This window comes from Saimiri boliviensis, chromosome 9 (genome assembly GCF_048565385.1).
Source record: "Saimiri boliviensis isolate mSaiBol1 chromosome 9, mSaiBol1.pri, whole genome shotgun sequence".
NCBI lineage: Eukaryota > Metazoa > Chordata > Mammalia > Primates > Cebidae > Saimiri > Saimiri boliviensis.
The window spans coordinates 59,204,246-59,227,394 of record NC_133457.1 but is presented as its reverse complement, the minus strand read 5'-3'; the positions used below and the strand labels follow the sequence as shown (position 1 = coordinate 59,227,394).

Below are 23,149 nucleotides of genomic sequence, written 5' to 3'. Positions count from 1 at the left end.
AGCAATTCAGACTGGGCACAGTGGCTCACACCTGTAATCCCAGCACTCTGGGAGGCTGAGACGGGCAGATCACTTGAGGTCAGGAGTTCGAGACCAGCCTTTCTAACATGGTGAAACCTTGTTTCTACTAAAATTAGAAAAATTAGCCATACATGGTGGCAGGTGCCTGTAGTCCCAGCTGCCCGGGAGGCTAAGACCCAAGAATCACTTGAACCTGGGAGGTGGAGGCTGTAGTGAGTTGAGATCACACCACTGCACTCCAGTCTGGGTGACAGAGCGAGACTGTCTCAAGAAACAAAATGAAATGCTGCAGTGCAGCATGTTCACAGTGGAAGCTCACTTAAGACTCTTGCTGGGAGGTCAGTAGGGAATTGGGAGTAGTCACATAAGGTACTCTGCTTGCACAACCAGCCACAATTATCAGAATCCCAGACTCCTAAAAAGAAAGGAAGTATTGGCCACAAATCACACTGTTTGCAAAAACAGCTTAGGCACACTGTAGCAAAGTTTAGTGTCCCTATAGCTCCCTCACACACTCTTAAAATAACCTTATCATTAACATAGGGAGCATTCAAAACGATTGCCAGAGGCCAGCCCCATAAGCAGACACTTCTTAAGAGCAGGATCAGTCCTGCTATGTTAAATCCTTTCAGCACAGGCACTAAATGCCAAGTCAGATATTTATCTCAGTTTCTTGTAGTGCCAGTATATATGACTTCATGGTTGTATAAATTTGTGGGGCATCTCAAGTAGTAGAATAGAGGAATTGAGTTAGATTCATCCAGATGTAAAATTTTATAGGGGCAGAAAGTTCTAAGAAAGGATGTGGGTGGGGAAACAAAAGGTGGTAAACAGATGTTAATGTTGAGAGGGCCTAAGTTTGGAATTTGGAGGTATATTATAGGCAAGAGAGGAAAGAAACAAGGTACTGTGATTGGCAAAATAGACTAGAGCAGGGAATGGCATGATGGCAAAGTCCAAGGCTGGGACGTGGGCCTCACTAATCTTTCTCTTTTTAGGCTGGTGAAAATAAGACTCATTGCCAACTTTTTAAAAATTCTTTACTTAGTCCACTAGGGGAAGTCTTTATCTCACATCTTGTTTAATTTCCTAGTCTGTTTTAGTTGAGAACAAGCTTGATGTATATGTCTGTGCTATAAATTCTGTCTTCTTAAAGAAAATGTTTTCTAGAAATTATAAAAATAATTTCTTCTAATATACTAAGTTTTCCTCTGTTCTTTGCTTGCACTTTCATCAAAGAGGATACTTCTGAAAAGCTGGATGGTAAGAACTTCCTTTCCTAATTCTACTAAAGATTTTTATGGCTCCTAGATTTTATGTAATATCCTTCTTCATTCTTAATTTCTGAAAATATATTATTAATACTTATTTAGTAATAACCTTAATATGAAAATGGCTACATAATTCTCTGAATAAATGTGAAGCTAGGCTTATCTGTTGGGCATACCATATCCCAGTCTACTCAAATACTAGATAACTATTTGATTTTGTTTTAACTTTAATCAATTACCTTAAAATGTTTTCCTGAGCTCTTAGAAGTGTGCCTCTGAATTTTCTCTATTTGTTAAGACCTCATGGAAAATACTGGATTCAGAAGAATGGAAAAGAATCTCCTAAGTCATTTCATTCACTTTTTTAGTCTATTAACTGATATGACAAATGACATATTTGATAAATTCATATGATGATTTTTGAAAATGAAATGCAAATTACAGAGGCTGACTTTTTAAGAGTGCATTGTAAACTAACATTTAGTCAAAATTGAACTTTAAGCTTTGCCTTTTTAATTGCAATATTCAAATGATTATAGTTTATCTGTAGTGGCTTGGTTCAGTAACAACCCTGTATGACACTAGATAGTATATTATCCACACTCTCCCTTCACTTTGGCAGATACTGTAATGTTACCTATGAGCTTGACCTTTTTAAAATAACTTAAGATACTAAATCTGTAAGTCACATTATGAGATCTAGGAAAAACAGAGACACTATATATTTTTCTGTAAATTATGTAAATGGAAAATTGATCTAAAATATCTTCTATTTTAATGAGATAGAACATTTATTAAACTTTGGATTAGGGACATGACTGCTAGTTATATTAGACTCTGCTTTTCTGTATGATTATAATAAAATATTGAATGAAATGATAGACCATCAGGAGATAGTTTCTATGTATCAAACCCTTAGACATCCTAATACTGATATGCTGGATCCTTTGAATACAAACTTTTATCACTTTGCAGTTCAAAATATTTTCTTGATTGGGTAGGAAACATCAATCTGTTTGAGAAGTCACTTCTGTTATATGATGCGTTACTCTTACTGATGTTCAATCCTATGTTTAAAAAAATACACAGACATGTATATTATTGCCCTTTAGTAGTGGTGAGTTATGATGTTTGCACTTAGTCATTTTTGATAGATTTCATTGACATCTTGAGTGCACATAAACATTGTATAAATAGCGAATTAATTGGTTTAATAGGTTTTTGGCTTTGCAGATGCTTTGATGAAAATAGGCAAATGAGGCCTAGGTCATAGATTTTATTTCTGTTTCCCAGTTAGCTTTTCCTAATTCCTTTATGGACCTTTTGAAAACATTTCTACTTTGGAAAGATCTATAAAATTTCATTTTCAAAGAGTAATTACAGAGTTACATTTTTCTTGAGTGATTAATTTCTCTAATTTTTTATACCATTTCAAATTTTAAGAATGAAATATAGCAGACAAAAAGTTTTTCTTATAGAATTTTGCTATTTTTGTCTCGTTTCAACCTTTATCTCTGTGCTGTGAATCATTAGATTACCTAAAATTTTGTTTTTCTCAAAATGAACCTTTCCACAGTTAATTTAAGGCTATCAGACTAAAAGTTACTTTTTGTTTTTACTCTTTCATTATAGTGTTGGTTGGGGATTGTGAGGTAGGTCTTAATATCAACATTGGCAGAATTTGTTGAAATATTGTTTTATTTTTCTTATTTAGGAACAGCATCTGAAGATGGTAAGAATTATATACGTTTTGTTAGTAACACAGATACCTCTACCTTAACTATTTTCATTGGTAGGAATTAAAACTAAAATAGGCTAATTTATCTTTATAATTTGCCAGTGGTAGTCACTTCTACATTTCATATTTGGTTGTCTTTGTAATGTGTGGATTTTTTTTTTTTTTTTTAATCTTCATTCTGCTAGTTTGCTTTGTACTTTGGATCATCTCATGCTGGAAAAACATAATTGCTTAACATATTTAATAATATTTAGTATAAAGTAAGCATATAATTTCATTTTTTATAGTAGTGACATTAATGCTTTTCTTATATGTGTTTTTTTTTTTTAATTTATGCCAATTCATTTATACTTTGGGAGATCATGCACCATTGCTTTGTCATTGAAGTTCAAATGCATTTATTTAGTCTGCTTTTAAATATATCTTCTACTTTTGAATTAGTAACTGGGAAATTGGTAACAGATTCAAATTAAATTTGAGATTACACCTGAATTGCTATACATATCTTACCGAGTCAGTTCACCTTAAAAATAATTTTTGTAGTTTTGAATTTGTAGAAAATAATTCAATGTTTGTATTTATTCTACCTCGTCTGTCTTTTTAAAGCCTCTAATTCAAAGTATATATTTTTTCCTCTAAGTTTTATGTGGATGACTTTTTTTTCCAGTGCAAAATCAAATAGATTAACTTTTTAATTTGTTCTCATATTTACTCTGATACATTTAAAATAATTTTCTATTTTAAGTTTTTTTCTATTTTAAGTTTTAAATTGGAATACTCTACAAAAACATGATTTCTGGCCAGACGCAGGGGTTCATGCCTAAAATCCCAGGACTTTGGGAGGCTGAGGTAGGAGGATTGCATGAGGCCAGGACTTTGAGACCAGCTTTGGCAACATAGTGAGAACCCATCTCTACAAAAAATTTAAAAATTGGCTGGATGTGGTGGCACACACTTATAGTCCCAGGTATTCTGGAGGCTGAGGTGGGAGGACCACTTGAATCCGGGAAATTGAGGCTGCAGTGAGCCATGATCATGCCACAGCACTCTAGCCTGGGCAACAGAATAAGACTGTCTCATAAGCAAGCAAACAAACATGATTTCTGTAACTGTGGAATTGTAATTTCAAGTGATAATATCAAAATACTTGACATTCTCGTTTCTTTGTTATATGCAATGTAGATAAATTCTTCATTTCAAAAATAATAATTTGGTCATTTTATTTTACTTTTTAGTCAACTTTGTGTCCTGCTCAAAATAGACATTAAAAGGGTGAGAGGCCTGAACCATGGGCTCATTAGGGGCCTTGAAGTTGATAGTATGCTGGTATTCTACCAATTACACTTGTAGTTTTGGTTCTGTTTTATTCCTGGTTCTTATTACTCTCATGTTTTCTCACTCATTTCTTAATTTTGTATTATCTCCTTATTCTTTAAGGAGTTTTTATTCTTATTCTTTAGTATGTTTTTTCCTAATTAATATGGTCACATTGAGCTAGCCAGTATTTCTTGTATACCCTACAAATTGTATCTTTTAACTAAAAAGAATTCTGAGCCCTTCTTTTTGAATGACAAACCTTATAGTAGTTGAGAGTATTGTTTAAGAACACCAAAGTGCCTGCCAATAATATATTCTGTCATCACTTTTTAAAAATTAACTGCAGCTAACTTAAGCAGTTGACAAACATCTCTCTTCTGGTTCAAGAGCCCTAGAAATAGGGTGAGGATGTTTGTGGCCTAGTTTTGTGGAGGGGAATAAGACAGTGATAGAGTAGAAAGCAGTACAGTTTGGGAGGTGTAAAAGGAATGTATTGAGAAAAATGCCAACTCTTACGTGATATATATTTCCTCAAATCATTTTCTAAATGAAATGGTGATTGGAGGAGATCAGTAAACATCTGTAGTAATCTGATACAAAGAGATTAAATATTTTGCATAATTATATCTCTTCCTTCAAATCCCTTTAGAAGTACATTTTCAGTCAAAAGGATGGTTTCAGTTGTTTCTAAGATTAGGCTTATGTTTAAAACTGTAGGGTTGACTTGAGAATAATCCAAACTTCATGGAAACTGAAATTTCAGAATTGCAACTACCAGTTGAGAAATAACTGATATGCTTATGGTAATTATCTACTGCTGGGCTAATATATAAACTAAGAATGTAGGTCTTTTAGTTTGATTCTTCTTATCCTTGAAGGAAAGTTAGCTTATGGTATAACACATTTAAAAAAAAAAAAATACTGTTTATAAAATTTTTAAGAGAAATAGAACCCGTAGTTGATGATTACATTATTACAGAATTTGACAATACCTAAAAATAGTGAGATTTTTCTCCCCTCATTATTAAATGTTACTATAGAAAAATGTTTTTAATTATGTGAATATTCTATTTCTCAGGCCGGGTGAGAGCAAAACTTTCAGCACCACTTGCTGGCATGGGAAATGCCAAGGCAGACTCTAGAGGAAGAAGTCGAACAAAAATGGTGTCTCAGTCACAGCGTATGTATTGCTTATCAGCCCTCCTATATTTGTCACTATGTTAGGATAGGGGTGTTGCTTGTATATTACTATATTAGAAGATTGACCAGTGGATAAAGACAAAGCTAATTTTAAAAAAGACAAGCCACATACTGAGTTCTTGTTCTGTACTTTAGGTTCATCATCACCTGACAAAAATGAAGGTATTTTTTTCAATGTTTTGGATTAGTTGTTGTGCATGTTTTGGAATTTTTTGAGTGGGTGTTGTCTTGTCTTTGGTGTGTTATTAGGGCTGCATCATTGATAGCTGCCACTTAGAAAGAAAAACTTCATCTGCCGTACAAACTTTTGCATGGAAATCTTTTAAATAGCACAAATCCTTAGCAATAAGGTGTTCACATTCTACTCAGAAACTTGCTAATGTAGAAAATTGTGCTTTTTAGAGACAAAATAATTGCCATATATTAGCATCAAATTCTGGTTGTATATTCAAGGACAGATACATGATATCTAATTCTCCACAAAATCTATTAAATTATCTATTTTTGGTTAGCATTTTTGGCAGGTATATACTAATTTATAGTGAGGAAACGTAAGTTGAAATGACCAGTTCTGTTGCATTCATGTTAAATTTAAGATTTATATTTTTGCTATTTCACTGGAAGCTGAATTTGTCATAAGCACAATTTAAAAATAACAATTTTGAGGTCTAGCTAAATTAATCATTTATTTCTATGTTTCAGAATAGTAAACATTTATGGTATTTTAAAATATTATTTATTTATTTATTAGATATGGGATCTTACTCTGTTGCCCAGGCTGGAATAGAGCAGTGTGATCATAGCTCATTGCAGCCTCCAACTCCTGGGCTCAAGCAGTCCTCCCACCTCAGCCTCCTGAGTAGCTGGTGCCATGGGCTTGTGCCACCATGCCTGGCTTATTTTTTGTTTTTTTCTTTTTAAGAGATGGGGTCTCGCAGTGTTGCCCAAACAGTTCTTGATCTCCTGGCCTCAAGCCATCCTCCCACCTCAGCCTCCAGGAGTGCTGAGATTACAGGTGTGAGCCACCATTCCTGGTCTCATTTATGGCATTATTAATTTAAAAATATTTGTTCCTGTTCCTTCTTTACCAAGAGATTTTCATTAGTGCTAACCACTAAAACCAGGACAGTTTTCTAGGGAAGTAATTGTGGGAGTTATTAATGTATTTCACTATTTGTTTTTCTTTTTATTGAGTCAGGATCTCACTCTGTCACCCAGGCTATAGTGCAGTGCCACAATCATGGCCCACTGCAAGCCAGAAACCCTTGGATTCAAGGGATCCTCCTACCTCAGCCTCCCAAGCAGCTGGGACTACAGGTGCATTCCACCACTCTCAGCTAATTTTTTTATGAATAGAGGTGGGTTCCCACTGTGTTGCCCAGGCTGGTCTTGAACTCCTGGGCTCAAGCCATATTCCTGCCTCTGCCTGCCAAAATTCTGGGATGACAGGTGTGAGCCACTGCACCCAGCCTACCTTGGCTATTTTTGAAGCAAATAAATTTAACTCTCTTCTACCATTGCTTAGGTGATTTATTAGGCTATGGGTGTCCTATTTGTTTGGTTTTTAACCTGATTCCTGAATTTTGAAATCAGGAAAGAGAATGGGGCGTTGAGGGGCAGAATAGTGATTACGCAGGTCTTACGAAGCCGATCCTTCTCTCTTTCCAAAGTTAGAAAATCCAGACAGAGTAATGGTTGGAGCACTCAAGAATATAAAAGTGCCTAAAAATAAGCGGAAGTAAATTGGTTTGCAGCTTGAGGATTATTTATAAATAGATAAACTGGCAAATGTCTTCTAGATAAGGAATTTTATCTCAACCAGATCAGTAGATCATAACATATTCTTCCCTGATCTTGTATATTTTTAAAGTAACTTAATCTTTAGCAGGGTAGCATAGTAGTTAGAAGACTTGTTCTTCTGTATGTGCTGCCCATACTAGCATTAGCATCATCTAGGAGCCAGTTATAAATATGCAATCTCATGTGCCATTACAGATCTACTGAATCTAATCTTTAACAAGATCATCAAGTGATTTGTATCACCATAAAGTTTGAGAAGTACATACTGGTTTAGATCATAGATACTGGAGATGTACTGCTCAGGTTTGAATACTGGCTCTTTGAGGTTATTTGAAATTACTACACTTCTGTAATTTCATTTGTAAAATGAAGAAGATAATAGCATCTACATAGGATTGCTGTGAGGATTTAATGATGTAGTGTGTTTATTTAACATCCATAAAATATTGCCTAGCTCAGAATTTTCAAGCACTATATATGTTGGCTAATAAAATTGTCTTCATTATTTTTAAATTTTTTAAATTTTTAAATTTTTTTTTAGATATTGGAGATGATTCTATTATTCTTAATCAAATGTCAGCTGAATTTTAGACTGCTTTTGTGTACGTCTGTACCTTGTTATTCTTACTGCCTTCAGTAAACAGAGAAATAAATAATGAAGTTAGGAAATTTAAAGCATAAAGATAACAACCAGGAATCGTTCATGTTCAGTATCTAAGGATAAAACTTAATTGTGAGGTATTAATTCTTTTCTGAAATAATACTAAGGCTGATCTCAGGGCAAAGATTCAAAGGGCTTTTTTTTTTTTTTTTTTTTTTTTTTTTTTATAAATACTTGAGACCTTTTCAGGTACATTGTAACTAAAATCGTGTCACTAAAAAATAGAATGATTTTTTGCATTTGGTTTTTCACTTTGACACTCATTCCATAATACTCCAGATCTTTTCCTAAATTGTGAAAACACAATAATTAGCTTTCTTAGACCAAATAGGCCTTTAATATTAGAAGACTTTTCCTCTGTAAAATCATTTGGGTTTGAGTTATATTGGAGGGACTTTTGTTTGTTTGCTTGCTTATTTATATGAATGACTATATGTTCCATTCCAAATTCTTTTGTAAAAAGGTATTATGTGATTTGTATGCAAGTTTCTTTACAATATATTTGCACAGAAATATTACTGTGATCATCATCCTTACTTTGTCATAAAGTAATTCATTAGGGCTTGCATGGTCTTACCATATTTTTGTATCACTACTTAGAAAAAAAGTCTCTCAGATCAAAGCAGGTGTGTTCTGATGGCTAACCAAAATAAATAAATAAATGGAGACTCAACGGAGAGACCACTAGATCTATATTTGTGACAGAATTGTGTCTCTTTTTCTGTTGGTAGTGACTGGTTGTATACAAATGTTTGTACAGCCTGTCAGAAACTTTGTCTCCTCTCCTCCCATCTTTTGTTTTTTTTTTCTGTGCATCTTAAGAAAGATGACATTTGTAGCTTTTTTGTGTAATTTTTCTTCAGCTGTACAATGTTGTAGTTCTTCCTTATGAGAAGTTTTAAATTAAATGTTTAATGAAAACAAACATTTAATTATTTTGATTTTCGACTGTCAGTAGTAGAAAAGCTGAAGAATTTACATTTACTGTTGCAATTTCATTTCATCTGCTTTGTACATTTGAGTGTCTGATTTCAGTTGATTAGCTTTGAAAACTATTAAGTGTACTGCTTTTGTTAAAGACATCTGTGCTTTTGGGATTTTTTAAAGTTTGCTTTTTTTTGCTTTAGTATTTTTTTTTATTTTCTGAGAACTGACTAAAGCTTTTTTATTTCCATCTGCCATCCATTTAAAACTGCTCCTTTCCTCTTCATGGATTATAATCCTTACCCTAATTCTGCCTTTACACTTGTTCAGGATCACAATCTGCTAATACCATTGGTGGTAAGAATCTATAGACTTTATGTGTGCATCTATTGTTTGATCACCTATTTTCATTTTGAAGAATGAGTTCTATTCAGCAGAAATTCCTAACATCATAGTTTATCGTTTGTAGTCATATTGGGGCAAAAATTGCCAATTGAAGTTTTTCTTTGGCCTGTCTTATTACCAAAATCCTGATTTTTTTTTTAATGATACGAATTAATACCATGGATGTAAACGTTCAAAAGAAATAGGAGCTTTTGTCATGCTTTGAAATACTATAAAAAGTATAAAATGATAGTTTGAAATCTATAGGTAGCACAAGAGAAAATAGGTGTTCGATGTCAAGTTTTGCAAATATGGATATTTTCTGGTAGCATGTGATTCCCTGGATACATCGTGACACTTTTCATCAACTCTGGTTTTCCTGAAAGAAATAATTAGTGTTGGTGGCTCTTTACTGGGGAAGGAGCCTTGGTATTTTTTTCTAAGTATGAATAATTCCAGAGTGAGTCATAGGTACTAGAATTATCACACTCTTGGTAGGAATCAGGAGTATTGCAGAGGAGAGGGTAATGATTAAAGCAAAATGAACACTGACAATTTGTTTCCTAGGATAGGCCAGGAATGAATTTAAATGTATAGAGTGTACTTGCATAATTCTGATAAATTCAATAAATCTAGAGTAGAAAGGAAAGTTTACTCTGTTTCTGAACTGCAAGTTTCCTATCTGCTGAATAGACCCACATTTCAAGAAATTCTGCAGTCTCTCCTACCAACACTTCACCCCCCAAATTTATATTGGTTTAAATAGAATACCATAATGTATGTTCTCAGTTCATTATTTATACTTTTTATATTGTTGCAAGTTTTCCCATAAAATATTCCATTGGCCTATCTTGCATTGTGAGTTGTGGCATGTTGGGTGTTTGAATGTTTTTGGTGTGTATGTTTAGTTTAGACACTGCATGGAGAAAACAGGTGCCGTATATGAGTATCCTTAAGGTTATATTGAAAGAAACTGGATTTAAAGATTCTTCACTTGAAACATGAAACATTCAAATGAGCTATTTTAAAGTACACTTGAGTAATTTCCCTCAGTAATTCAAAATTCCTTCCGTACAGATAGTAAATTGTTAATTTTATTGGAGACACTGCTTTGTTTTACAATATTGCTGTAACTAATAGGAAATAAGTTTCATTTTGTATGCTGGAAAAGTTTAAGAATTAAGCAGGAATATAAACTGTGCTCGGCAAGACCATGCCAAGAAAACTGTAGTAAGAATCACAGATTAGCAGCTTATGGACCATGTCTAGTGTGTCTCCATTTATGTATTATTTGGCCTATAGAACATGATAAAAATCTGGAAATATCAAAGCTTTCATTTTCTAAAAATCCCATGACCTATGCACTATTACCTCAAGACAGAAGTGGCTAGAACTAAAAAGTCACCTCCCACTTTAGGAAAGGGCAGTGCCTGCACTTCCCTCTTGATCAGTCATCTTACTACTACCTGCTTTATACAGTGCCCTTCTCGTTTCTGACATCCTGTGCTTATCTCCATTGGCATTTGAGTCTTTGTGGAAATGAAGCCTGATTGGGTAAGACTGTATAACATATAATTGTACACTGGGTACAGGCAGTGCCCGCAAAGGGAAAAGGTTGCTTTCATGAAGATTTATTTAATTGCAAGTTTAATTTTTCTTTTACTCCTCTAGATTATATCTTAAGAGTTCTTATCTAGTCCGTTTTTCTATTCAACATACACATAAAGTGCTTTGATTGATACGGTGCTTATGTCCTTAACATTTAACCCTTGCATTTCTAGTTTAAAACCATGTTTTTAAAACTTTTTTTAAACCTCTGCACAGTCTCTGAAAAGATTTTGTCTAACTCTACCTGTGTTCCTGACCACATGTCCACCTTCCAAGACTTAAAAATTACCCATTTGAAAAGAGGACGGGTACGGTAGCTCACGCCTGTAATCCTAGCACTTTGGGAGGCTGAGGTGGGCAGATCACAAGGTCAGAAATTTGAGAGCAGCCTGACCAACATTGTGAAACCCCATCTCTACTAAAAATACAAAAATTAGCTGGGCGTGATGATGGGCACCTGTAATCCCAGCTATTCAGGAGGCTGAGGGAGGAGAATCACTTGAACCTGGGAAGCAGAGGTTGCAGTGAGCCGAGATTGCGTTATTGCACTGCAGCCTGGGTGACAGAGTAAGACTCCATCTCGTGGAAAAAAAAAAAAAAAAAAAAAAAAAAAAAGAAAGAAAGAAAAGGATCTGACTTATTTGATGTTTGTCCTTACTCCTCTTCGACCCATAGTACTTCTATAACCCTGAATGTCACCACCCAAGAGCTCATTGCTATTGAGGACAAATAGCAAAAAACAAGTTTCTTTTTCGTCTGGCCCAATTTTGTCAACATTTAAAATTTAATTTGGTGCCCAGGAGCAGTGGCTCAAGCCTGTAATCTCAGCACTTTGGGAGGCTGAGGAGGGCAAATTGCCTGAGGTCAGGAGTTCGAGACCAGCCTGGCCAACTTGGTGAAACCCTGTCTCTACTAAAAATATAAAAATATTTAGCTGGGCATGGTGGCCCATACCTGTAATCCCAGCTACTCGGGAGGCTGAGGCAGGAGAATCGCTTGAACCCAGGAGGCAGAGGTTTCAATGAGCCAAGATCGCACCACCGCACTCCAGCCTGGGCAGCAAAGCAAGACTCAGTCTCAAGAAATAATAATAAATTAAATAAAATTTAATTTTGTTAAGTTAAAAATTATGTCCAACAGTAAGACAGATAGCTTTGCTACTATACCCATTCAGAGAAACCTCAGCAGGTAAACTGCCTTAAAATGAAACATTATCATTATTATATACTTGACAAAAATAATAGTGATAGAATTACTGGGATTTTTCTTTAAATATAGTCATGTTCTGCATAACCACATTTAATCAATGATCACATATGTGACAGTGGTCTCATAAAATTATACTGGGAAGGGGGTTAGTGATAAAAGACTACATATTGGGTGTAGTGTACCTTGCCTGGGTAACAGGTGCACCAAAATCTTAGAAATAACCGCTAGAGAAGTTATCCTTGTAACCATACACCACCTCTATCCCAAAAACTATTGAAATAAAGCTTTAAAAAATTATGATACTGTATTTTTACTGTACCTTTTCTATGTTTAGATATTTTTAGATACACAAATATTTACCATTGTGTTACAGTTGCTTACAGTATTGTTAATGGCATACTTTATAGGATTTGTAGCCTCTGAGCAATAAGATATATACCATATAACCTAGGTTTGCAGTAGGCTATACCATCTAGATTTGTGAAAGTACACTCAGTGATGTTCACACAATGATAAAATCTCCCAACAACACATTTCTCAGAATGTATCCCATTGTGAAGTGACACATGACTGTATATGGCTTATTCATATTGAACATGATAGCCATGTATTGTCAGATAAGTGACTCCTTTGTAAATCTTGTTTACCGTTTGTGTTCTAAAAATTAGAATAATGTCCTTACTAAACATAGTGTCTTATACTCCCCAAACTGAAAGTATATTTTAGGTGATTTACCATTCAGTGCTCATATATGTAGTATACCTTTTTTTTTTCCAGGTTATAATTATATTTAAATCTTCCTTGGTCTATTTCCTTTGAACTTAGAACCTGCCATACTATCACAGTTTTCTCTTTATTATAATCAGTATTTCTTGAATTTTTATCCTTTCAGCAAATTCTTTTGGAGTTCATATCTTAACATTTGTATGTGTGTTTGGTGTTCAGCTGGTAGCCGGTCTGGGTCTCCAGGAAGAGTTCTGACCACAACAGCCCTGTCCACTGTGAGCTCTGGTGTTCAAAGAGTCCTGGTCAATTCAGCCTCAGCACAAAAAAGAAGCAAGATACCACGGAGCCAGGGATGTAGCAGAGAGGCTAGTCCATCTAGGCTTTCAGTGGGTAAGATTTTTTCATGTGAGACATGTGACTTTTTTTTTCCTTAGGCTTTGGCAGCATTGAAAACTTTGGGATAAGGTGGTTATAAATTACAAGAAAATAACTTAAAAATTCAACAGTTGAAGAATAGGTTATGAGTTGAATTAGATATCTTAAACGTGTAATTCAGGGCCCAGTGTGGTGGCTCATGCCTGTAATCCCAGCACTTTGGGAGGCTGAGGCAGGGCGGATCACTTGAGGTCAGGAGTTTGAGGCCAGCCTGGCCAACATGGTCAAACCCCATGTCTACTAAAAATAGAAAAATTAGCCAGGCGTGGTGGTACCTGCCTATAATAACACCTCTTGGGTGGCTGAAGCAGGAAAATCACTTGAAACCAGGGGTAGGAGGCTGCAGTGAGTCAGGATCACACCACTGCACTCCAACCTGGGCAATAGAGACTCAGTCTTAAAAAAAAAAAACCCTAAAACAAAACAAACAAAAAAACCCTCTAACTTACAGGAGCTTTGAAAAATATAGCTAATATTTTAAAGGAAAAGGTTATTATGGAATTTATAACATATTTATTACATGTACACACACACACACACACATATATATATATATATATATATATATATATATATATACACACACCCAGTTGCCTATGTATTTGACATTCATGTCAGTCCTATTCAAATACTTTAATATTTTCTCTCTGTATTGATTAGGATACTTACAATTTCAGGTAATAGAAATGACAGTAGGCCGGCTTAAACAATAAAAGTGGATTTATCGATTCTTCTAACTAACGGTATGAAGATTGTACAGCCTTCAGTATTGATTAACATTGCTATCATGAACCCAGAGTCTGTCTGTTTTCCCTTTCTCCCACTCTCCCTTCCTTCTTTTTTGCTTTTATCAACCAGGTCACTGACTTTTTCCTTAGGATAGCTGCTACTTGATCAGTCATTTCCAGAGCAAAAAGCCCCCAATTACTCCAATTTATTTTTAATAACTTTTTTACTGTTTTAAAAGATTACCCATGTAACTTTAAAAAATATTCTCATTTTTAAAGAAAATACTCATATTTCTATTTCTTGTTTCGTCAACCTCAATCGGAAGCTTAACTTCCATACTTTTCCATTCACTTTCCACTCTCTTAAGAGTTATCAACTTTTACATTATTAAAGTTTACACATACATTTTCTTCTGTATCCACGAGCAAGTCTTATGTCCTTGTTCCATAAGTTGGGTTTAAAACATAGAAAGCTATAAATAGCATATACTGTGTTGCGAGTAAATGAATGTTGTTTGCAGCAAAGACACATAGTGTATTATGAACCCATTTTTTCCCAAAGGTACACTGTGTGTTGAGTGTTAGGGACCACTTGAAGGAGAATGTTCCTGTTATAAAGAGATGAATTCTCTTTTCTTGCAGTCTCCTACCAGTTATTTACAGTTTTGCCACATTTTCATTTGCTATGTATATAGAAAGTGACTAAGAATAATATGCACTTCTCATATCTTTTAGTATTGCTTTCCCTTCAGTATTGCTGAAGGGAAATATGCAGTTCCTTATTTTTTCCAGATTTTTTTTTCAGTACTCTGTGGTTTAGTTGCTGTGCAAGCCTCTTGCCCAGCTGTCTTCTTGAGATTCTCATTTACTGCTTTCCTGGTTTGAATGCACTCCCTCCTGGATCCTCTTTCGCTTCCTTTGCTCTTTTGCTTTGCTCATACACATTCTCAAATAAATTCCTTAGAAATTGTTTGTAGGAGTCAAGCTTTTTGAAACCTTACTTGTCTCAGAATGTCTTTATTCAGTAGATGGCACAGATTTCTTTTAGGCCTACAGACTTTGAATTACTGTTCCTAGCACTTTTCATTTATGCTGAACCTGGTATTTGGCCAATAAGCCTCCAAAGTTTTTATCTAACTAATTCACTTCTTTTTGTTTTCCATACATTATTTTAAATTTCTCTATTTCACCTTTAGTCAGTCTTCACCCCTGTTTATTGTTTATTTCGTTCTGTATTTGTGGGTTTTTCATTTGTGAGGAGGTGAGAAAAAGAATGGGAATTGAAAGCATTGGCTTTATTTTTTCCTCTTTTGTTTCTGTTTGTTTTAGAGACAGGGTCTCGCTTTGTTACCCAGTCTGGAGTGCAGTGAATGCTCATAGTTTGCTGTGGCCTTGACCTCCTGGGCTCAAGCAATTTTCCTACCTCATTTTCCTAAGTAGCTAGGACTTCAGGCATGTGCCAGTGGGCATGTGCAACCATGCCCAGCTAGTTTTTGTATTTTTTTGTAGTGAGACAGGGTCTCACTATGTTGCCCAGGCTAATCTCTATCTCCTGGCCTCAAGCAGTCCTCCCTTCTCACCCACCCAGGTTGCTAGAATTACAAGAATGAGCTACCGCACCTGGCATTTTTTCCTCTTTATCTTGAACTAAGAACTTAAGAATGGGTATTTTACTTTAGATTAATATTTGATAAGTATACAGTTTTCTGTCTATTAAAAATAAGATTTTAACCTAAGATACCAAAAGTGATAGAAGCCTCTAGAGTTCAGTGAACGAGAAAAATTGAGTTTTACACTATCGTACAGTATGTTAAATCTTTTTATTTGCAGACTTTTTAGTTTAGTAAAATACTATTTGCCTTTCTAATTTCATATAGACTAGAGGACCATATTTAAGAATTTAACTGTATTCCTGGTAATGCTTCAGCAAAAGTAATTTTTTCTCAATCTTAGAAAAAATTAAGTTACGGATCAGTTTTTAAGAAGGAAAAAAAATTTTTAAGATGCAAACTCTGTTCTGTTTTCTCCCTTACTATGCTACTGTGGCTTCACACCAGCCCGAAGCAGTCGTATTCCTCGACCAAGTGTGAGTCAAGGATGCAGCCGGGAAGCTAGTCGGGAGAGCAGCAGGGACACAAGTCCTGTTCGCTCTTTTCAGCCCCTCGGTACGTATTTGGGCAGGTGTTGTGTGCATTGCTTATCCCTTATGTTATCACTATCTGATAACTTCGGCATACCTGAGATTTAGCTTTCTTTGTCAACAGATCTTTCTCCCTATCCCATTTCTGTCATTTTGAGGAAAGGAAATTATGTTTGGGAAATTCCTTTGTCTTGATTTACATGTCTGAAATGAATACGTTAGTCATTGTATTAACAGATTACCTTCATAATCAAGTAATATCACACAGATTTAAACTTCAGAATATTGAAGTCTAGATTTTTCTTAACAAGTAAACCTACAAATTTAAAGATATTTAAATATATAATCTCAAGTGAAATGTGGACTAGTTTGATAAATACTTTTTTGTCTTTTTCATTGGAAATGTTAACATTTCAGCTTAGATCATTTAACTTAGGTTACTAAAAAGAATGCCACAAAATAACATACGAACTACTTATTAATGGGAGGGATTAACATTTTTATAGTATTTTATAGTTTAACAGTCATTTCCTATGACCTAATGCTTTTGTCATGTCACTGCTGTAAAACTTGTTTGTCCAAATTGTATTGTAGCTGATAGCAATACCATATTTACTTCAGTTGCAAAAATCTTAAATGATTTTTTAAACCTTCAGTATTATAAGGATAACTGGAGAAGTACAGTTTTGTATGTACGTTGAGAATCCTTAAAATTTCTGCATGATCCTTCAGCATTTTAACAAGTACTTTGTTTATATGCACAAGCCTGTAACCATTTCAGATTTTTTGCTTTAACGCAATATAGTTTACTGTAACACTTAGAAGGTTGCTCTTCAGACTCTGGAATGCTCAGGAGAATATAGTTCTGCTTGTCCATTGGAATTTCTGTTTCCTCAGGTATATATGGTAGCACAGATTTTTTTTTTCTTTTTCTTTCTTTTTTCTTTTTTTGAGATGGAGTCTTGCTCTGTTACCCAGCCTGGAGTGCAGTGGCACAATCTCAGCTCATTGCAACCTCTGCCTCCCAGGGTCAAGGGATTCTCCTGCCTCATCCTCCCAAGTAGCTGGGATTATAGGCAATCGCCACCACGCCTAGCTAATTTTTTTAATTTTTAGTAGAGACAGGGTTTCATTATGTTGGACCAGGCTGGTCTCGAACTCCTGACCTCAGGTGATCCACCTGCCTCGGTCTCCCAAAGTGCCAGGATTATAGGTGTGAGCCATTGCACGCGGCCAAGAATTTCTAGTGGTTAATTTCTCATTCTCTGGGCCATTTGGCTCAAATAAACTAGGCTTTCCTGTACTGACTTAGAAAACTCCATTAAAGCTAGAGCCACAGGAATATGCTCAACCCTTATTTATGTTCCAGCCCCAGTTACCAGAGAGTTTCCCTCTTTCTTTTCCTTCTGTGGGGAGGTGCCAAAGTAAAAAGAACTGTTCCGTATCACTAAGGCTGTGTGACAGGTACTTTGTCAGAGATATTTTTAGTTCATGTGCAATAGTTTGTAGAATATCTGTGTATGTGCGTGCACACACACATATACATGGTGCATCCTCATGGATATACATTTAAAGAAATCCTACACGTGTATAAAGTAATCATGTCACTTTAGGAGCTGAGGGAATTGGAGTGGGTGTGTGGTGGTTTAAGAATGTGTGTTGTAGGCTGAATGAGGTGGCTCACGCCTGTAATCACAGCACTTTGGGAGGCTGAGGTAGGTGGATCACCTGAGCTCAGGAGTTCAAGACCAGCCTCACTAACATGGAGAAATCCTGTCACTACTAAAAATATAAAATTAACCGGGCGTGGTGGTGCATGCCTGTAATCCCAGCTACTTGGGAGCCTGAGGCAGGAGAATCCCTTGAACCCAAGAGGCAGAGGTTGCAGTGAGCTGAAATGGCGCCATGGCACTCCAGCCTGGGCAGCAAGAGTGAAACTTAGTCTCAAAAAAAAAAAAAGAAAAAAAAAAAAAAAAAAGAAAGAAAAGTATGTTGTCGGGTTCACATAGCCTGGGTTCATTCTACAGCTATGTGATCTTTATGTGCCTGAGTTTCCTCATCTGTAAAACAAGGGATTGTTTTGGAGACTCATAAATGAAAAATACCGCTGCTGCCATTACCACTCTGCCTCTTCCCGCTGAAGCTCTAATCACTTACTCTAGAAACCATTAAATTACACTTCAGTGGCAAGGATCTCAGATTTCTTAATTTATATAATGTTGCATTTATATAATGTTGATATTGCAGGTTATTCAAAAACATATCAAGAAGAAACCAACATGTGTTTCTGTATTTTGTAAACCAGTACAGTAGTTAGAGATCAGAGGGAATTCATAATACACTACTAATTACTGTAAAAGTAAACATTGTTTAATATGCTAGTTCATAAAGAAATATTTTGTTTAGTCATTAATATTCTAGATTCATCTCAAAGCTTCCATTTGACAATTTAAAATTACTTAAATTTTTTTTGTAAAGGAAAGAGTTTTCCCGATTCTCATGGAAGTTTGTATTTGCGCTGAAGGTGACTATTGTCATCTGTGCAGGCTACAGCAAAATACCATAGATTATGTACTTTTAAATGACAAATGTATTTGTCGTGGTTTGGGAGACTAGGAAGTCTCAGAGTAAAGAATAAGCAAATTTGGTGTCTGATGAGGACCTATTCCTTTGTTCATAGATGATGGCTTCTCGTTGTGTTCTCAAATGTTAGAAGTAGCTAGCTAGCTTTCTGGGGTCTTTTAGTCATAGTTTTAGTAAAATTGGCTTTGATAGCCTTTTTATTTACATATGGGTACTGCATAACAAAGGCAGCAGATTAGCCCTGTTTATTTTGCAGGGATGAAAGGTAGCATTCCTAGAGATTAAGTTGTTCTTGCTATTTCCATTCTCTGCTACATTTGCCTACATTCTTTTTTTTTTTTTTTCTGATGGGGTTTCACCATGTTGGTCAGGCTGGTCTCCAACTCCCTACATCAGGTGATCCACCTGTCTCGACCTCCCAAAGTGCTGGGTTTACAAGCATGAGCCACCACGCCTGGCCTTAATTTTGTTTTTTTTTTTTTTTTTGAGACAGACTGTTGCTCTGTCACCCAGGCTAGAGTGCAGTGGCATGGTCTCTGCTCACTGCTAACTCTGCCTCCCAGGTTCAGGTGATTCTCCTGCCTCAGTCTCCTGAATGGCTGGGATTACAGGCGCCCGCCACCGTGCCTGGCTAATTTTTGTGTTATTAGTAGAGACAGGGTTTCACTATCTTGGCCAGTCTGGTCTCGAACTCCTGACCTCATGATCTACCTACCTCAGCCTCCCAAAGTGCTGGGATTACAGGCACGAGCCACCGCGCCTGGCATGCCTACATTCTTTGGTCTTTTCTATTGTTTCTTTGGTGGAATCTTATTGTTGCTTATGCCTGGCTATTGTTATTCAGCAGATGAATCACATATCTCATTACGTATTTATTCGTATCCACAAGTTTAGCGCGAGGTCCCTAAAGCATCAGAAATAAATCATAGCTGAGCAAAGTTTAGCTTCTCTGGAACTTGCATCTTTAGTTTCCATTTATTTCTGGAACCAAGATTTCTTAAAAGGCTTACTTTATTTCAAACACAGTAGTGCCTCTTACCTGTTACTGTCATTCACAGATAACTATTGATTCCGTAAAGTGTTTCAAAGATTTTTGTCCACTAGACATTTCTAAGCTTGTTCAGATCCTCATAATTTTAGAAATTATTTCTGTTAGGTAAAATTAAAACTAACAATGTATTTTAGTTTATATTACCAATTAGAACAGTCACCTTTCAGGGCTAACTAAACATTTTGTGCAGTATTATCTTGGTTTAATCTTCCTTTCTTTCAGTCTTTTTGATAATTTTCTTGTTTATTAAGGCCGTCCTCTAACAAACAAAACGAGTGACTCATGTTAAAAGTATTTTAACTGCGCCGGGCGCAGTGGCTCAAGCCTGTAATCCCAACACTTTGGGAGGCCGAGGCAGGTGGATCACGAGGTCAAGAGATCGAGACCATCCTGGTCAACATGGTGAAACCCCGTCTCTACTAAAAATACAAAAAATTAGCTGGGCATGGTGGCGCGTGCCTGTAATCCCAGCTACTCAGGAGGCTGAGGCAGGAGAATTGCCTGAACCCAGGAGGCAGAGGTTGCGGTGCGCCGAGATCGCGCCATTGCACTCCAGCCTGGATAACAAGAGCAAAACTCCGTCTCAAAAAAAAAAAAAAAGTATTTTAACTGCTCTAATATATCTGAGGAAGAATAATTTTTTTAAGTAATATATTTTATTAAATTAAAATACATTTTATAGCAATTCATTTCTATATATAAGAGAAAAGTTGCCTTTATGCTATTATGTAAAATAAGCTAAATTTAGATTTTAGAGCAATATGTCACAAATTTCTACATTTTGGTTAAATTAATATTTTTTATATTCAAATGTGCCTTCATATGTCAATAATCTACTGAATGCAGAATTTATATTCTATGAACCATTATGGAAAATGTTAATGTTAACAAAATGAGGTGTATTAACTTTTGAACAATGTTAAGATGGTACATCTACTGTTTAAGGGCAGAGGAATTGAAAGAGCACCGATACTGAAGTGTATCACTTACTAGTGTGGCTATAATCAAATTAATTAATCTCTCTCTAGGCTTTAGCTTCCCCATTTGTCTTAGTTTGTTCAGGCTACTGTAACAAAATAACAAAGATTGTGTACTTTTAAATGACAGAAATTTATTCGTCATGGTTTGGGAGACTAGGAAGTCTAATATGAAAGAACCAGCAAATTTGGTGTCTCTCAGATGAGAACCCATTCCTTTGTTCACAGATGATGGCTTCTCATTGTGTTCTCATATGTTACTAGGAGCTGGCTAGCTTTCTGGGGTCTCTTTTATAAGGACACTAATCTCAGTTATGAGGGCAAATTGCCTCTTAAAGGCCTCACGTATCTCCTAATATCATCACCTTGAGGATTAAAATTTCTGTATGTGAATAAAGGGAGTGTTGGGGAGGGTCAGTCAGTTAGACCATAGCACTTTCTGTAAAATTGAATAGTAATTTACTACCTCATTGGATGTCAGAATTAAAGGAGATAAGATTTTATTAGTTACTAGTTACCATAGTGGTTTTTTTTTTGAACTATAATGTTTGTTTTTTTTGTTTCATGCTTGTACTTTCAACATTTCCTTCCATTTGAATACTTCTTTTGTCTCCTGTAGGCCTGTCTGTCCACTTAGGTGTGAGATGTGTTTTTGTGTCAGGAATGATGGTGCAATGCTAATGTTCCATTGCCCTATTTGGCAATAGTCTGATCATTAACTATAAAGAATAACACCAGTGTTAACTAACTCTCCTTGCCTGACAGTAGTGCTGCCACTATTCCTTGTTTCTGTGGTAATAGATGAGGTTTGTATGGTCCTGTTATTCCAGCCTCCAGACACCATTCCAGATCAACTGGTGCCCTCTACGCCCCCGAAGTGTATGGGGCCTCAGGTGAAGGATGAGTACATTTTCACTGTCATCTGGCATTCATCTCAGATTTCATCTTTTTCAGTTTCCATTAAATAATATTCATGTTTTAAAATTGATTTGTTTTTATTGTTTAAATTTAATTTGTTGGAGGATAAACCTTTTTTTTTCTCTTTTCTCCCAAGTAACATTTTCCCCATTAGCAACTGTATTGAGCATTTTTCTCACTGGTATATGGACATTTTTTTTAATAACCTGTTATGTCATTTTAAAATACAGAATTGTTTTATGTTCTCATCTTTGTATATATGTTTAAAAAAAAAAACCAAAATGGTGGATGAAGTGTTTTAATTGTAAATGATGGTATAGAAAGCAGTTGAGGGGAATAGAATTCATCTCTGGTTTGTCTCTGTATACCTCAGAATATTGGGCACAAAGTAGACACTTAAAAGCTATCGAATGGAGCTCTCTTAGTTGTAGAATAAAACCAACTTATCTTGAGGTAGAGGAGATAATAATTAGTGCTTATTTTCCTTGTAAATTCCTGGTGTGGCTTCATTGATCTCCCTAACCACTATTGGTTGAGGATTGATCTTTGTTCCTGGTTACTCTGTGGTTCAGCCATGTGGATGAGATTTGCCTGAACTGATAGAGCTGGATTACAGGGCTATAGACTTGCAAGCCCTTAATCTGCAAGCCTGTTTTCTTCTACCTTGTGGTCATAAATAAATAACGACTGTTCTTTATTTTTACACATTGTCAGTAATTTTAATTGCCTTTACCCTTTTATTTTGCCAAAAACTAAATGTGCCCAGAAAATACAATATTGCTTTTAAAATGCTTTGCCCCATTGGTTTTTTTTCCTTCCCCCGTAAGGGTCTTAAAGTTTCCCAACCTGACCCTGTTATATTTATAACTCCTTCAAAGCTATTTTCCTTCTTTTGATCAATTAGGTCCGGGTTACGGGATCAGCCAATCAAGTCGACTGTCATCTTCTGTTAGTGCCATGCGAGTCTTGAACACAGGTTCTGATGTGGAGGAGGCGGTAGCAGATGCCTTGGTACTCTTCTCCATTTTCTTATCATTACAAATGTCCCAATTATGAAACTATTGAATGAGTAAGCCAGTCCACCCATGTGGGAAAGGGGATGGGGAAAAGTCAGTGATTAAATCTAAAGATAAAATGTGGGCACTGTATAAAGCAGAACAATATAATTAATTCTTGATCTTCATTAATTAGAATTTTATACAAGGGCCAGTATTACTGATGAGTTGTCAGAAGTATAAATACAGATGTCTTTAATATGATAATGTGCTTTATACACTATAGTATATATAAGGTAAGGGTAGATAAATTAGTATATAAATATGTAAACTTAAAAGCATGTGATTTTAAGGCTAGCTGAAGCATTGGTATTTAGGGATTATTTTAGTTTGGGGTGGGATTTTGTTTAGTCTTTTAATTGTGTTTTTCGAACTAAAAGTACAACCTCAAGGCAAATTATGA

At 35.6% G+C, this 23,149-nt stretch overlaps 1 protein-coding gene across 50 annotated transcripts in view; it reads left to right on the top strand.

The window, feature by feature from the left end:
* The window catches only part of CLASP2 (cytoplasmic linker associated protein 2), a 245,851-nt gene that overhangs the window by 129,990 nt on the left and 92,712 nt on the right, over positions 1 to 23,149 (top strand). For 17 of the 50 annotated variants that reach the window (XM_039461825.2, XM_039461823.2, XM_039461822.2 and 14 more), the window contains 7 exons: positions 1,261 to 1,284; positions 3,007 to 3,024; positions 5,426 to 5,527; positions 13,079 to 13,249; positions 16,080 to 16,187; positions 21,604 to 21,666; positions 22,596 to 22,702. In XM_039461825.2, coding sequence (XP_039317759.1) covers positions 1,261 to 1,284; positions 3,007 to 3,024; positions 5,426 to 5,527; positions 13,079 to 13,249; positions 16,080 to 16,187; positions 21,604 to 21,666; positions 22,596 to 22,702 — 593 coding nt within the window. Of the gene's footprint in view, positions 1 to 1,260; positions 1,285 to 3,006; positions 3,025 to 5,425; positions 5,528 to 5,682; positions 5,710 to 9,262; positions 9,290 to 13,078; positions 13,250 to 16,079; positions 16,188 to 21,603; positions 21,667 to 22,595; positions 22,703 to 23,149 lie in introns of all 50 variants that reach the window. The other 33 variants (XM_039461834.2, XM_074405958.1, XM_039461829.2 and 30 more) reach the window with 7 other exon arrangements.